The sequence below is a fragment of the Rhinatrema bivittatum genome, chromosome 4 (assembly GCF_901001135.1).
Source record: "Rhinatrema bivittatum chromosome 4, aRhiBiv1.1, whole genome shotgun sequence".
Taxonomy (NCBI): Eukaryota; Metazoa; Chordata; class Amphibia; order Gymnophiona; family Rhinatrematidae; genus Rhinatrema; species Rhinatrema bivittatum.
In genome coordinates, this window is record NC_042618.1 from 74,091,039 (window position 1) to 74,106,030 (window position 14,992).

At 44.8% G+C, this 14,992-nt stretch overlaps 1 protein-coding gene across 2 annotated transcripts in view; it reads right to left on the minus strand.

Moving 5' to 3' along the window:
• Positions 1 to 13,919, minus strand: part of ATL1 (atlastin GTPase 1) — a 137,109-nt gene extending 123,190 nt beyond the window's left edge. For both annotated transcript variants that reach the window (XM_029598348.1, XM_029598350.1), the window contains exon 1: positions 13,814 to 13,919. In XM_029598348.1, coding sequence (XP_029454208.1) covers positions 13,814 to 13,847 — 34 coding nt within the window. In that variant the 5' untranslated portion in view covers positions 13,848 to 13,919. The remainder of the gene's footprint in view (positions 1 to 13,813) is intronic.
• Positions 13,920 to 14,992: the final 1,073 nt, after the last annotated feature.

Sequence of the window (14,992 nt, forward strand, 5' to 3'; positions counted from 1 at the left end):
CCCTCAACATGCAAATGCATGTTGATGGCCCTATTAGGTATGCGCGCGGGATACAGAAAGTAAAATGTGCAGCCAAGCCGCACATTTTACTTTCAGAAATTAGCGCCGACCCAAAGGTCGGCGCTAATTTCTTCCGGCACTGGGGAAGTGCACAGAAAAGCAGTAAAAACTGCTTTTCTGTGCACCCTCCGACTTAATATCATAGAGATATTAAGTCGGAGGTCCCAAAGGTTGTAAAAAGTAAAAAAAAAAAAAAAAGAAAAAAAATTTAAATTGGGCCAGCGGCTGTCGGGCCGAAAACCGGACGCTCAATTTTGTCGGTGTCCGGTTTCCGAGCCTGTAGCTGTCAGCGAGCTCGAGAACCGACGCTGGCAAAATTGAGCGTCGGCTGTCAAACCCGCTGACAGCCACCGCTCCGAGTCAAAAGGAGGCGCTAGGGGCGCGTTAGTGTCCCTAGCGCCTCCTTTTCTCCGTTTCTACCGCACCACCTAATTTGAATACTGCATCGCGCGCACCGGCGAGGGGCTGGTGCGCGCGCCGGGAGAGCGGGCGTTCGTCCACTCTCCCGTGGACTTTACTGAATCGGCCTGACAGTTGGCTAGCTGTGGTGGATTGTGTGAGAGATAACTAGTTAACAACAAGTGAGATGTGTTTAAAGGAGTTTTCCTATTTTGTGTCTATGGGAAAATGCTTAGTACATTAGATCCATTGTTATCTAACTGAGGGTGAGATGTGCTAAGCTTTTTCATAGATCCGGAAATGGAAAAAATACTTAATAAAATCTGACCCTAACTATTAGATCAGGTCAGTGCCCTCATAAAGTGCTCTCTGATTCGGAAAATAAAAGTCTGGTTTCCTTCATAGGCACGAATCCTACATAATATTTTTCACTGTGATCGGGGTTGGATGTAATTATCTGATCATTTATATCCCAGAGCCCACCAGATCTGTAAACACTTCCATAGTAGATCTGTATAATAGCAGTCTGCAAAAAGGAGACACACCTTTTACAGATTTTACATGAGCCCAGTCACTTGTGTCCTTTCAGCTATTTGCTCTTCAGGTAGTAAGCGGTCTCTCTAGCAACCCAGCTAAGTATGAATGGAAATATTAATAGAGAGCCATTATGGATGATAACTGGAATTGCATTTTACTGTGATTTTCATTTCTTTGTTATTGGGTTTTTTTAATATTGTGCCAATTGCCTACAATGCCCCCTAACCTCTGAACTTCCGTTCAGCATGCAAACAGTGTACCATCAATCTATTCTCAGGATTGCTTTTTACATTACTTAGTTCTTCCATATCCCATTATCTCCCATAAGTTTTAAGTATGAATTGTGGTTGCAGTGTTAGTCCAATAAAAAAAAAGATATCGCCTGCAACTTGTTTGACTCTTAATTCTGTCACAGAAACTCATAGTCATAGTGTCCTTGGGTAAGTCACTTTGGGCCTGATGCACTGAGCAATTGTATGTTTCCATGAATGCAAAAGGAGGCAATTCTCAGTAGGCTGCATAGGTGCAAAATCCGTAGGTACTTATAGAACATTTTCAAGGAGAGACAGTTTTCCTTTGAAGATTTGCTTATGCAGGTAAGTGGGCATGAAAGTCCTCCTTTTTCTGTGTGTGAAGGAAAAGGAAGAAATGTACATAGATTTGAAAATGCCATATTTTACCTCCTTGACCTAACCATGCCCTCCAGGAATGCCCATTTTTAATCTGTTAAAAATATCTGGGTAAGTGGCTTAGAAATTGTCCTTGAAATGGGAAAAACCTCTTTGATGTATCTGGTCCTTTATCTCACCTTGCCTCAGGCACATACGTATGGGCCGGATGTAGCTATGACGAAACTGCTTAGTACATTTTGGCCCTGAAACTATAAACTCTCAGGGGTAGGAACTTCTTTACCTGCATGCAGTTTGTTGTAAAGTGCTCAGGTGCGGTGTTGTATAAATTATAATTGATCAAAGAAAAACAGCTTTAATAGTCTTGAGAAAGCTGTCACAAAATGAGCTTCACCGAATGACTCGCGCCTGGAAACAGTTTATAGAAATGGAGAGCCCATTTTTGCACCTGACAAACTGACATGCTATGTTTTTGCTGTTGCAGTGATGCCCAGTTTACTGACAGCTCCATTGTCTGTTGCAGTTTCTGCTATGAGCGCCAGTGTTTGTATCACAATGCCTCTCTTGTGTTGCCGTTTTTCCTGGTTTAGCAATCTCTACTAAAAGCAACACATGAAAACTTCAAAGTCTGGACCTTTCATGAAATGTTTAAAGTAAACATTCTAGGATAATTACATAATAATTTTCCAGGTTTATATTAAGAGTTTAATTTTCAATCATACCTAGTGCCAACAGCTTTTTTTTTTTTTTTTAACTTTGAACAGAATCAAAATAACCCTTCCTTCCTAGAGGTAGCTGAGGTCACCCTATAATTCACTTGGCTGCCAAGAGTGATGGCTAGACCGTTAGTTCTCAAACTGTGGGTCTAAATCTCAATCCAGTTTTATTTCTAATCTGCTATTCAAAAAAAAAGTTGCCCAAGGTCATAACTCCATGGAGTCATAAAATCAGTGGATAAGGTATCACAAGAAACAGAGCTGCTCCACCCACATTGAGCTCTGGTGCCCATTCCTCTGGGCTTCTATTCCAATCTGCAAGCAGCAATGGTAATCAATGCAGGGCCTGTGAGCCTGTGCGTACTCACAGGCCCCACCCGCTCCTTTTGCATGGGCTTCCTGTTAAACTGGAAACCTATATAGAGGGCCAGGGCCTTTGAGCCTGCAGAGACCCACAGGCCTTGTGCTACTGCAGCTGCTGCTGCTTTCCTTTTTGGGATGTGGGTGTTGATGGAGAGAAGGCAAGGAATGGATAACAGATTCCTTCCACTGTGCCTGTTGCTTCTAAGGCTTGGTGCAGCTTTAGATGGAAACAGAAATGCGACCGCAGAAAGGCCGTATGGCCTATCTAGTCTGCCCATCTAATTTAGTTTTACAATTCCCATCACTCTCTCAGAGATCCCTTGTGTTTATCTTATATTTTCTTGAATTCACATACTGGTTTCTGCCTCCACCACCTTCACTGGGCAGCTGTTTCATTTATTTATTTATTTATGTTACAGTTTTTATATACCGGTATTCGTGTGTACATCATATCGGTTTACAAAGAACTTAACAATGTTAACAAAGTTACAAATAACAAGGGAGGGGAGAACAGGAGAAATCAAGGGACATGGAAAGCTGTGTCCAAAGAAACACGGAGAAGTAATTTTTTATACAAGGTGATAAAATACTGTACAGGGAAAAGTAACTAAATATGCTGTACAAGGAAAAATGACTGTATTTACAAGGAGGTAAAAAAGCAGTGTCAGGGTAGGATGAGGTCTATTCTGGGTATGCCTGTTTGAAGAGCCATGTCTTGAGTTTCTTTTTTAATTTTTGTGTACATGGCTCTAAGCGAAGGTCGGGGGGGCATAGAGTTCCAAAGGGTGGGGCCTGCTATGGTAAAAGCTCGTTGTTTAGTGGAGATGAGGTGAGTGGTCTTGGGGGAGGGGGTGTATAGGCAGCCTTTGTAGGCAGATCTGGTGGGTCGGTCGGAGGAGAGGAAGTGGAGGGAGTTGATGTTGTGAGAGTGTAGTGTTTTGTGTATCATAGTGAGGGTTTTGTAGGTTATGCGAGAGGAAATGGGTAGCCAGTGGAACTCCTTGAGGACAGGGGTAATGTGCTCGGATTTGCGGGTATTGGTTAGAATTCTGGCTACTGCATTTTGTAGCATCTGTAGGGGTTTGATAGCGGTGAACAGGAGGCCGAGGAGAAGGGAGTTACAGTAGTCCAGTTTGAGGAGAATGGTTGCTTGAAGGACAGTACAGAATTTGTGGATATGAAGCAGGGGTTTCAGTTTTTTAAGAACCTGTAGTTTAAAGATACCATATTTTATGGTAGCATTGATGTGTTTTTTCATGTTGAATTGTTGGTCGATGGTAGCGCCAAGATCCCTTACACTGAAAGGGAAAATGATAGAAGGGGGGGGGGGGGGGGGGGGGGGGGGTCAGAGCTTAGGGGGGACAAATGTTATTTTGCGATGATATTATTAAAAGTTCAGTTTTAGATGTGTTTAATGCCAGGTGTAGATTAATGAAGAGGGTGTTAATGGCTGAGAGGCATTTATCCCAGATCTTGAGAGATTTGGCTAAGGAATCTTGTATGAGGATAAGGATCTGAACATTGTCTGCATAAATATAATGTTTGAGGTCATGGTCGGAGAGGAGTTGGCAAAGGGGCATGAGGTATATATTGAAAAGGGTGGAGGATAGGGAGGAACCGTGGGGTACACATTGGGTTAAATTGATGGGTGAGGATTCAGCATTACCAATTTTGACATTGTAGGCTCTATTATCAAGATAGGATTTAAGATAGAGGTGTGCTGAGCCAGTGATGCCAATTTCTGATAGCCGGTTCATTAGTATATTGTGGCTTATTGTATCAAAGGCTGACGAGATGTCTAGTAGGGCTAGGATATAGGATTGACCCTGGTCAAGGCCTTTAAGGATGGTGTTGGAGAGTGAAATTAAGAGGGTTTCCGTATTGAAGAACTTTCGGAAGCCGAATTGGGACGGGTATAGTAAATTATGGTTTTCTAAATAGTCTGATATTTGGGATTCACTACATTTTCCATGACTTTGGAAATGAAGGGGAGGTTTGAGATGGGGCGATAGTTGGCGGGGTTGGTGGGGTCAAGTGTGGGCTTTTTGAGAAGGGGTTTGACAACGGCCTGTTTAAGTGAGTCTGGGACATTACCAGTGGATAGGGAACAGTTAATTATTTCACCTAGGTGTTTGGAGATAGAGTTAGGGATAGATAAGAGGGATTTGGTGAGGATGGTGTCAGTGGGGTGGGTGGCTGGTTTAATTTTCTTTAGGATGGATTCTATTTCCTTGGAAGAAGTAAGGTCGAGTGTTTCTAGTTTGCCATTGTGGTTTATTGGAAGGGGGTTCACGAGGGGGGATGGTTGATGGGAAGCTGAGCATCAGGTTGCTGATTTTATTGTTAAAGAACTGGGCGAGTTCTTCACATTTACCTTGGATTCATAGTCAGAGATGGGTTGGGGGGGGGGGGGCTATCTTTGTGAGTTCTGCTACCATTGAGAAGAGAGCCTTAGCATTATACTGTAAGTCATGAATTTTGGCAGCGTGGTAGTCGCATTTGGTCATCAGTGTGGTATTTCTGTAAGTGTGGAGGGTGGATATGTATATGGCTGATTATTTGGGGGTGGGGTCTCAACGCCAGCTTCTCTCTTTTTTTTAGGTCTAGTTTACGTTTTTTTAGTTCTATAGTGTACCAAGGTTTCTTGGAATTGTGATTGTGGCGTATTACTTTTTTAAAGAAGGGACATAGCTCATTAGCAATATTATTAGTGATGTTATTCCAGGATGAAATAGCTGCGTCAGGACTAGAGAGGTCCAGTTTGTGGAGGGTGTTAGAGAGGGATGAGACTAGGTCTTCTTTGGAACAGGGTTTTCTGAATTGTATGGTATTATTGTATGAGGGGCTGGGGGGGGGGTGAGGTTTTTATGGAGAGGAAAGCTTCAAGGGAGTGGTCTGACCATGGGATGGGGGTGCAGCGAGGGGAATTGGGTGAGAGTACACTGGAATTAACAAAAATAAGGTATAACATGTGTCCTGCTTTGTGTGTAGGGGATGTAATGAGTTATCTAAATCCGAGGGTGCTCAAGGAGTTAAGTATAGTGTCACAGGAGGATGTGGAGGGGTTGGAGTCCACATGGATGTTGAAATCTCCTAATATTATAGCTGGGGTGTCAGAGTTAATGTTGTCAGCGATAAATTCAATGAGGGTGGAGGGATTTTGTTCGAGTAGGCCTGGTGGGGAGTATATAAGACATATTTGGAGTTCTTGTGATTTAGAAAGGCCGATTTCAAGTTTGGGGGGGCGCGATGGTATTAAGGAGTCTGAGTTTGAAATGTTTTTTGGCAGCTAGGAGGAGACCACCACCTCTCTTATTGGGTCTGGGGATTGAGAAGATGTCATAGGTTTGTGTTGGGAGCTGATTTAAGAAAACAGTGTCTGTGTGTTTAAGCCAGGACTCAGTGTTGGCACAGAATTCAGGCTTGCAGTCTAGGAGGAGATCATTGAGGACAGGAGCTTTTTTTGTTAGGGATTGGGCATTACAGAGTATGATGGATAGTGTGGTGAGGCTGAGGAGTTGTGTTAAGGGTGAGAGCATGATATCATGCATCCATTACCCTCTTTGTAAAGAAATATTTCCTAGGATTTCTCCCAAGTCTACCCCTTTTCACCCTCATCCCATGACCCCTCATTCTAGAGCCTCCTTTCCTTTGACTTGCCTCCTGTGCATGGAAACCTTGGAAATATTTAAATGTCTCTATCATATCTCTCTCACCTTTCCTCTAGGCTGTACATGTTTAGATCTTTAAAATCTGTCCCCATATGCTTTAGAATGAAGACCACTGGACCAATTTTAGTAGTCACTCTCTGGACTGACTCCAACCTACTCAGCCCAAATAAAAACCCTCCTCACGCAGCTATCCCTCACACTCCATCACACAAAAACTGAAATACTATACATAACAACCAAGCACCCCACAAAGAACATCCAAGTTCCCACGCCCACCCAGCCACTCAGCCGATGCATTACCGAAGTAAAAGACCTAGGTATTACATTGGACTCTGAGCTCAACCTAAAAAAACATATCACCGCAACAATAAAAGACGGCTACTTCAAGCTACAAGTCCTCAAGAAACTCAAGCCCCTCCTCTTCAATCAAGACTACAGGACAGTACTTCAATCCCTCTTATTCTCCAAACTGGACTACTGCAACTCCCTCCTCCTCGGGCTCCCTTCATCCACCCTCAAACCCCTGCAACTACTCCAAAATGCAGCAGCCAGATCCCTAACAAACAGCAGTCGCTCCGCCCACATCACACCCATCCTCAAAGACCTTCACTGGCTTCCAAAATCCCACAGAATCCAAAACAAGGCCCTAACCCTACTACACAAATCCATACACAATAAAAACACAGAATGGCTAAAAGACGCCCTCCACCGCCATCACACCCAAAGAAACCTCAGATCTAAAAATACTAGCCTGCTAAACATACCCTCCGCCATACAAGCACACCTCACCGCAACCAGAGAACGCGCCATATCAATAGCTGGCCCTACATTATGGAACACACTCCCTGAACAATTCAGATTGGAGACCTCCACTCAGTCTTTCAAGAAAACCCCTAAAAACCTGGTTATTCCAAAAAGCCTACCAGCCCACAAGCCTAACCCCCCCCCCCCCCCCCCATCCCAATCTCATGATAAAATGAAAATGTCACTATCCTACTTAGCCTTTTTTGCATGCCCGCATACCACAATAAGCCCTACTATGCCTCCTACGTACATATTATTCCAATGTAATAATTAGAGATGCCTACCTCCTAATGTAACTATAGTTATTGCCCTGTTGAACTGTTAAATCGATTCTTTACAATGTTCCCCTCTGTTAAAATGTAATTGTATTAGCTGTTGATTTGCCTCCGTTTCCATGTAAAAATAATAAGACACGTTCGTCTTACTATTTCTCCACGTTAACATGTAAACCGATGTGATATATCCCAATGAATATCGGAATATAAAAGCAAATAAATAAATAAATCTCCTTTTGAAGGTATGGTCTCCAGAATTGTATACAATATTCCAAATAAGATCTCACCAGGGACCCATACAGGGGCAATATCATCTGCCTTTTTCTGCAGACCATTTTTCTTCCTCTACATCTTTCTAGCTTTTGCCATTGCTTTATCCACCCATTCGGCCTCAAGCACATCTGCTAGACACCTACTGCAAATCATGGGCCCTACAAGTAAACCTGGAAAAAAAAAATTATGATTTTCCAGAAAAGGCCAAAAAATATCCAACAAATTCTAATTCTTCCTAAATAAACAAGAAGTTGAGCATACCCTAGGCCAGTGGTTCTCAACCTTTTTCCCATCATGACACACCTGACAGACCACGCTCACATGTGTGACACACTGCTCATTACAATTCACTGCGGAAATAAAAAATAAAGGCCCGGTATTATTTTTATTGTTAAGAATGACACAAGGGAAAGATACATATTCTATCTGAATATAAATAGTAAACATCCCACACCAAAACAGCACCAATTTCCAGTACTCAAACAGGAAACACCTTACTTAAGAAAAGGCAACACTGAAAATATTACACCAGGCCTTAAGACACCAATACATCTCCTATTAGAAAAACGGACCAAGTCAGGCTGCTATAGAGCCCTACACAGAAACTACACACCAGCAGAAAACCTCACCTGAATCACATGTGCTGACCCTCACCTAACAAAGAATAAAGAGACCAAAACGTATAACTAGAAGCATACAGACAAAAACTGAATTGGAAACTGCAAAAAGTCAGGGTCTCTGTATGCAGTGTAATAAAGGAAAGAGAGAAACATCACCAGTCCTTATAAAACAAATCAAGAAATATAAAATCAGTAGCAGTAAAACCATACTAACAAAAAGAACAGATTATTTCAAAACAGCTGATGAATGGAATATCCAATAATTAAAAAATCATATCAAAATTTTCTAGATACCAATAAAATGTTTCAAAATAGCAGACACAAAAGCCCAATAATGAAAAATAATAAGGATACAAAACATGTTTTGCTCTGCATCCCTGGGACCATTTTATATCCAGGTGCCCTGAGATTGTTTTGAATTAGAAGGAGGAGGGATGGTTTGCTTGCAACTTTCTCCTCTCTCTCTCTCTCTCTCTCTCACACTGGCTCTCAGTCACTCACATATACACATGCTTTTTCTCTCTCTTATATAGGCTCTTAATTACACATTTACACACATGCTTTTCACGCTTACACACGTCTTTTCACGCTTATACATACATACTTTCAATTGCACACATATATGCTGTCTTTTTCTCTCACACACAGACTCATTCACATGCTTACACACATGCGCTCTCTCTTTCTCTCATTTACACACAGGCTCTCAATCACATACTCACATGCTCCCTCACCTAAACCAGCTCTCAATCGCACACAGACACACATGCTCTCTCTCTTCCTTATACACACAGGCTCTTAATCATACATATAGATGATCTCTCTCACACACAAAGGATCTCAATCACATATGCATACTCTTTCACACAAACAGGTTTTCAATCACAGACTTACACATACAGGTTCTCAGTCATTCACTTCCATTCATGCTATCTCTCACCAGGGCCGGTGCAAGCGGATTGGGTGCCCTAGGCACCTTCAGGCTTGCGCCACCCCCAGTCACAGCCCCGACTCCAGGGGCAGGGACCACATGCCGCCACTCCCCCATCCTCCACCCACCCCCCCCCAAAAAAACTCACAAAACACCTGGTCCAGCAGGGAGCCTGGGAGCGATCTACAGCTCCCGGGTCGTCGGCTGCCACTAATCAAAATGGTGCTGGTGGCCTTCAGCCCCTACCATGTGACAGGGGCTACCGGTGCCATTGGTTGGCCCCTGTCATATGGTAGGGGCTAAAGGCCACTGGCGCCATTTTGGTTAGTGGCAGCCAAGGCCCCGGGAGTGGCAGATCGCTCCTGGGCCCTCCGCTGGACTACCAGGGGGGGCATCGGGAGGGTGGCACAGAGGAAGTGGCCGCAAGTGGCGGCGCCCCCTAAATCTCGGTGCCCTAGGCACAGGCCTAGCTCGCCTAGTGGTTCCGCTGGCCCTGTCTCTCACACACAGACTCTCAATCACACCGATACTCTCTTTCACATATACAGGCCTCAATCATTCACATACATGCTGTCTCACTCACACACACACACACAGAGAACCTCAAACACATATGCTTGCTCATTCACTCACTCTCCCCCCCCCCCCCCGAACTAGCGACAGCAGCAGCTTCCTCCACTTCCAACCCTAAAGGCAGCAGCAACCTCCTTCACTTTTAGCCCTCGCGGAGAAAGGAGTCCCATCAGCCACGGGAGTTGACGTTGTTCTTTGTTTTGCTCCGAGTCACGCTGCTCATTCCTAAGGCTGCGCCTCTCTTCTCTTCTTCGGGCCGACGCTGCCCGCACTAGCAGGGTCTCTTCTTCCTGCGCACGCACCCACTCACCACTTCCTCTTCCGGGCCGCGGGGGGGGGGGGGGGCAGGAAGAAGAGAGCATGCTGGTGCCGCTGACTCCAGCTGTCCTGCCGCGTTCCGCCTGAGCTATCAGTGTTTTAAACCCAGGTGGAGGATCTAGTTTGCTCAGGTAGGGGGAGCAGCTGGGTCAGCGGGGGACTGGGAAGTGTGGCAACACACCTGCGTAAGTTTGGCGACCTACTGGTGTGTCGCGAGTCGCAACACACTGGTTGAGAACCACTGCCCTAGGCTATACATACCATGGTTTGAGACCAAGTGCATCTGGGAGTTTTAAAAGACACTACAAGAAAAAAACCCTAAGAGCAACAAAGAAGCCTGTGGACAAATACAGCTCCCCTGTAAAACTACTATTAAAATTATTTGATAGCATCATTCAACCACTCCTCTTATATGGGAGTGAGGTCTGGGTCATATCATTAACCCCAAACTATTCGGAATGGGACAGAATCCCCAATAAAAATCCTATATCTCCAGTTCTGCAAACATACACTATATGAAAAGAAATAATAATGGGTGCAGAGCACTTAGGATGCTTCCTACTCACCATGCAAAAAGGAATTTTAAATTCTGCAGTCATGAACAACAGTGAAACAAACTTCTTCCACTACCAGGCACTCTGTGAAGTAACACAAAACCCTATGGAAAAAAAACCCACACCCACTTATGTGGAAAACCATACCAAACCAACAGAAATATCTGGAATTTAGATTACAACCTGGGCTACAAAAAAGGTAGCAATGCAAATATTGCCCTAGAACAGCAATGTACTTCCAATTGGGAGGCGCAAATTGGAAAACAGAATAAGTTGGATGCTACAGATTCCTACATAAAATATACATACAGAATATCTCATCACAGTCACAAATGCAAACCCCCCCCCCCCAAAAAAAAACCCAACCAGACAGACCTCACTAAATACAGAATAAGTGCTCACAAGCTAGAAATAGAAAGGTGCAGACTGAACTGGAAATGCCAAGAAGCCAGACTCTTTTTGCCATGCAACACCAGAGAAATATAAATAGAAATGCATTTCCTTCTGTGCTGTGCAAAATGCAAAGATGTCAGAGATGCACATTTTCCAAAGCCGACAGAGAACAAAATATAAAGACTTTCCACAAAAGAGTAAGCAGGAAAAGCTCAGTGTAATCCTAGGGGAAAGACGAGAAATAGCAACTATAAGCAGCAACGTGGAATCCAGTTGCCAGGCCAGAAATGAAATCTGATCAGGGGCAATACAGAACAGCACCTGAGCCATGTCCCAAAAGAACGCAAGACTTGCCATACTGGGTCAGACTAAAGGTCCATCGAGGCCAGTATCCTGTTTCCAACAGTGGCCAAGCCAGGTCACAAGTACCTGACGAGATCCCAAGGGGAAGATAAGATTCCAAGCTGTTTATCCCAAGAACAAGCAGTGAATTTCTGCAACTCTACCTTAAGAATGGTTAATGGACATTTCCTCCAGGAACTTGTCCAAACCTTTTTTAAATACAACTACACAAATAGCTTTCACCACATCCTCTGGCAATGTATTCCACAGCTTAAATATGCATTGAGTAAAAAAATATTTTCTCTTATTTTTTTAAATGTATTATCTAGTAACTTCATTGCATATCCCCTGGTCTTTGTACTTTTTGGACAATTAACAGTTAGCAATTAACAATTAACATTCATTTCATAGACCTCTATCATATCATAGACCTCTGTCAAATCTCCTCTCAGCTGACTCTTCTCCAAGCTGAAGAGTCCTAACCTCTCTTTAGCCATTCTTCATAGAGGGATTGTTCCATCCCCTTTATCATTTTAGTCACCCTTCTCTGAACCTTTTCTAATTTTGCTATATCTTTTCTGAGATGTGGTGACCAGAACATTCAATACTCAAGATGAGGTCACACCATGGAGCAGAACAGAGGCATTATGATATTCTCTGTTTTATTCTCCATTCCTTTCCTAATATAATCCCTAGCATTCTATTTGCTTTCTTGGCTGCTGCGCACTGAGAGAAGTTTTCAACATATTATTACGTACTTCACGTAATATGTACCTTTGACTTATTTTGTTATTTTTCCTCTTTTTCTTCCCCATCTAATTTTAATCATCGTGTATTACTTTAGCAATGCATTTACATTACCTGAATGTGTGTTACAAGGGGATGGGGGTTGGGGTGAGGTGAGGTGGGTGAGTGTGTAGGGTGAAAGGGCTGGGCAAGTGCATCAAGGAGGATCTATCTGAGAAGTGGTGAGTAGATGGGAGGGGGGGTGGAGGGGGTGGATATCAGAAGGGAGTGGTTGGTGAGTGTGTTGAGGAACGGGGATTAGCACATTGGCAAATTGTTCCCTCTTTTCTGGTTAGCATTTTGCCAGTAGAGGGCATCCCACTACAACACTACTGACCAAAAAGATAATTGCAGGTATAAAGCCACTGTCGCCTACAAGCGTTATTGTTAACACGAAACTAGAACTGTCTCGTCCTCCGATGAAAAGCCTGGAAAAAAAAAAAGCCTTGTCCGTCGCTCTTCCGTGAAATCTTTTAAGAAAAGTGAAGGATTCATGAAAACCCTATTAAAAAAACAAACAAAAAACACCACAACAAACTGTTGTTCAGCCCCACAGAACCGGTGGTGCCTGAGACTTTTTATATATAAAGATTTGTCTCATGCAGTGAAAGCGAGCAAGGACGGATCCACAGCCACGGAGCAGGGGGGGGGCGGAGGGTATCACAAATGTATCTTCTTCCGCTTAACCAAATCTTAGCATGTGAAAGGGTGAGGCGTGATCTGGGCCACTGCTGTCTTTATGACTGACTCATCTCTCGTAGCCAGCATTACGGGATGTGATAAAGAAATACCTGTGTGTGTGTGTGATAGGAGAGACACAGTATGCCCAGCTCGCACCGCTCCACCCAGAGGCATCTTCCATTTTTATGTCAGCCAGAATCCCCACCGGATTTTAAAATAGCCCAAGCAGCTGGCCCCCGGAGTGCCCCGGGACCCTCACCGCCAACCCCCCCATCTCTCTCTCTCTCTCATTAGGAGGTGCGCCTGGCATCCTTTCAGCCCCGCTGTTTTGCTGTTCCAGTTCTCGCCCACATAGAGCACCGCTTTTAACCCTTTGCGATTCGCGCTCCCTGCCCTAGGCGGCATTTTCTTGAAAGGCTGGGTAGGCAGCCTCGGGGAGGGGAGCACCGCAAGCCCGGGGTGCAGCCCCGGCTGCAAGCAAGCCCCGATCGCCGGCGTGCACACACACACACACAGCACACCAGCAGGACCGGTTAGATTAATGGTAGCCGGGGTTTCCCCCCGCCTCCTCTCCCACCGAAGGCAGGGGAGGCGGCACTGAGCTGTCTAAATGCTGCCAGGCCCTCCCTTCCCCTTCAGCGGCTCCCCTCGCCTAGGAATGCACCGAAGCCACGGATTCGACGGGCGGCGGCAGCCGAACGTGTCAGATCGGGGGGGGCCCCGGAGTGTAGCAGGTTCAGATTCAGCCCCTCTCCCGGGCCACCTCTTTAGAACGAACAATCGGACACCCTCACCGCACCCCCCCAAAGCGGCTCCTGCAAGAAAAAGGCACAGAGCATCCCTAGCCGTGACAAGAAGGGGGGGAGAGGCTGAAGGAGAGATACGTACCCCAGCTGTTCCTCTCCCTGCGGTTCCTGGCCATGGCTGTCTCTCTGACGGGCTGTCTGGCCTGGGCACTGGGTGTAGCTGGCGCTGGCTCTGCTGATGCTGCAGCCAGGAGACGCTCTGAGGATGGAGCCTCTCGCAGCTCAGCATCAGAACCCGGAGAGAGAGTGTGCACTATAGCGTCACACACAGGCACACACATGCACGAAGAATCCGCTCACACACAAGCACACTCCACCGACACTCACGCACTCCGCTAACGCACAGCGCGTCGGCACTCACAGACATCCTGCCATTTACTAAAAGACAGATACACACAATCGACTGACACATGCCAAGATAACAGTGCTGTGTGAGGAATGCACAACTCGTTCACAGAGCCACAGAGAGGATACAATTCATCTATTTGCATGCTTGTATAATTATTAGCACAAAAATAATTCAGTAATACACAACTACATTGGAAAATAGTTCCTTGCCGGTTTTCATTCGTGGGGGGAGGCGCTAATAATACATGAAATTAAATTATAAAGGCATTACTTTGCCGGAGGACTATGTGGCAATCTGAGGCATTTGTAGATTTTTACTCTGAACTGACAATGTCCAGTCTACATTTGATTTATTGACTCTTCAATGGTATATCTAAAGTGCTTCAAAGGGATACTCAGCTTTGGTCACCTATGGCATTTCATATCTCATTAGTGAGTGTAGGGAATCCTAGGGTAGAGGGTCTCTGATTTGGCTGAACGGATTTGGGTAGCCCAGTGCTTGATAATTGAATTCATGGATCAGAGATGGAATAAATTAATTCACAATTCTAGGGCTATTGTTTTGTCTATAGCAGGGGTTCCCAAACTTGTACTGGAGGACCCCCAGCCAATCAAGTTTTCAGGATATCTTATCCACAATGAATATGCATGAGATAAATTTGCATGCAATGGAAGCAAATCTACCTTATGCATATTCATTGAAGATATCCTGAAAATCTGACTGGCTGGAGGTCCCCCAGGCTAAGTTTGGGAATCATAGGTCTATAGTACTACCCCAGCATGATCCCAGACTTGGAATTCCTAGTTGCGGTGATCCACCCTGGACCTTGAACACCCAAGCCCAAGACACCTGCACCAGAAATTTCAGGCCCGGAATCACAGCACCATAGAGTAGAATAACATTAGTCCCAGA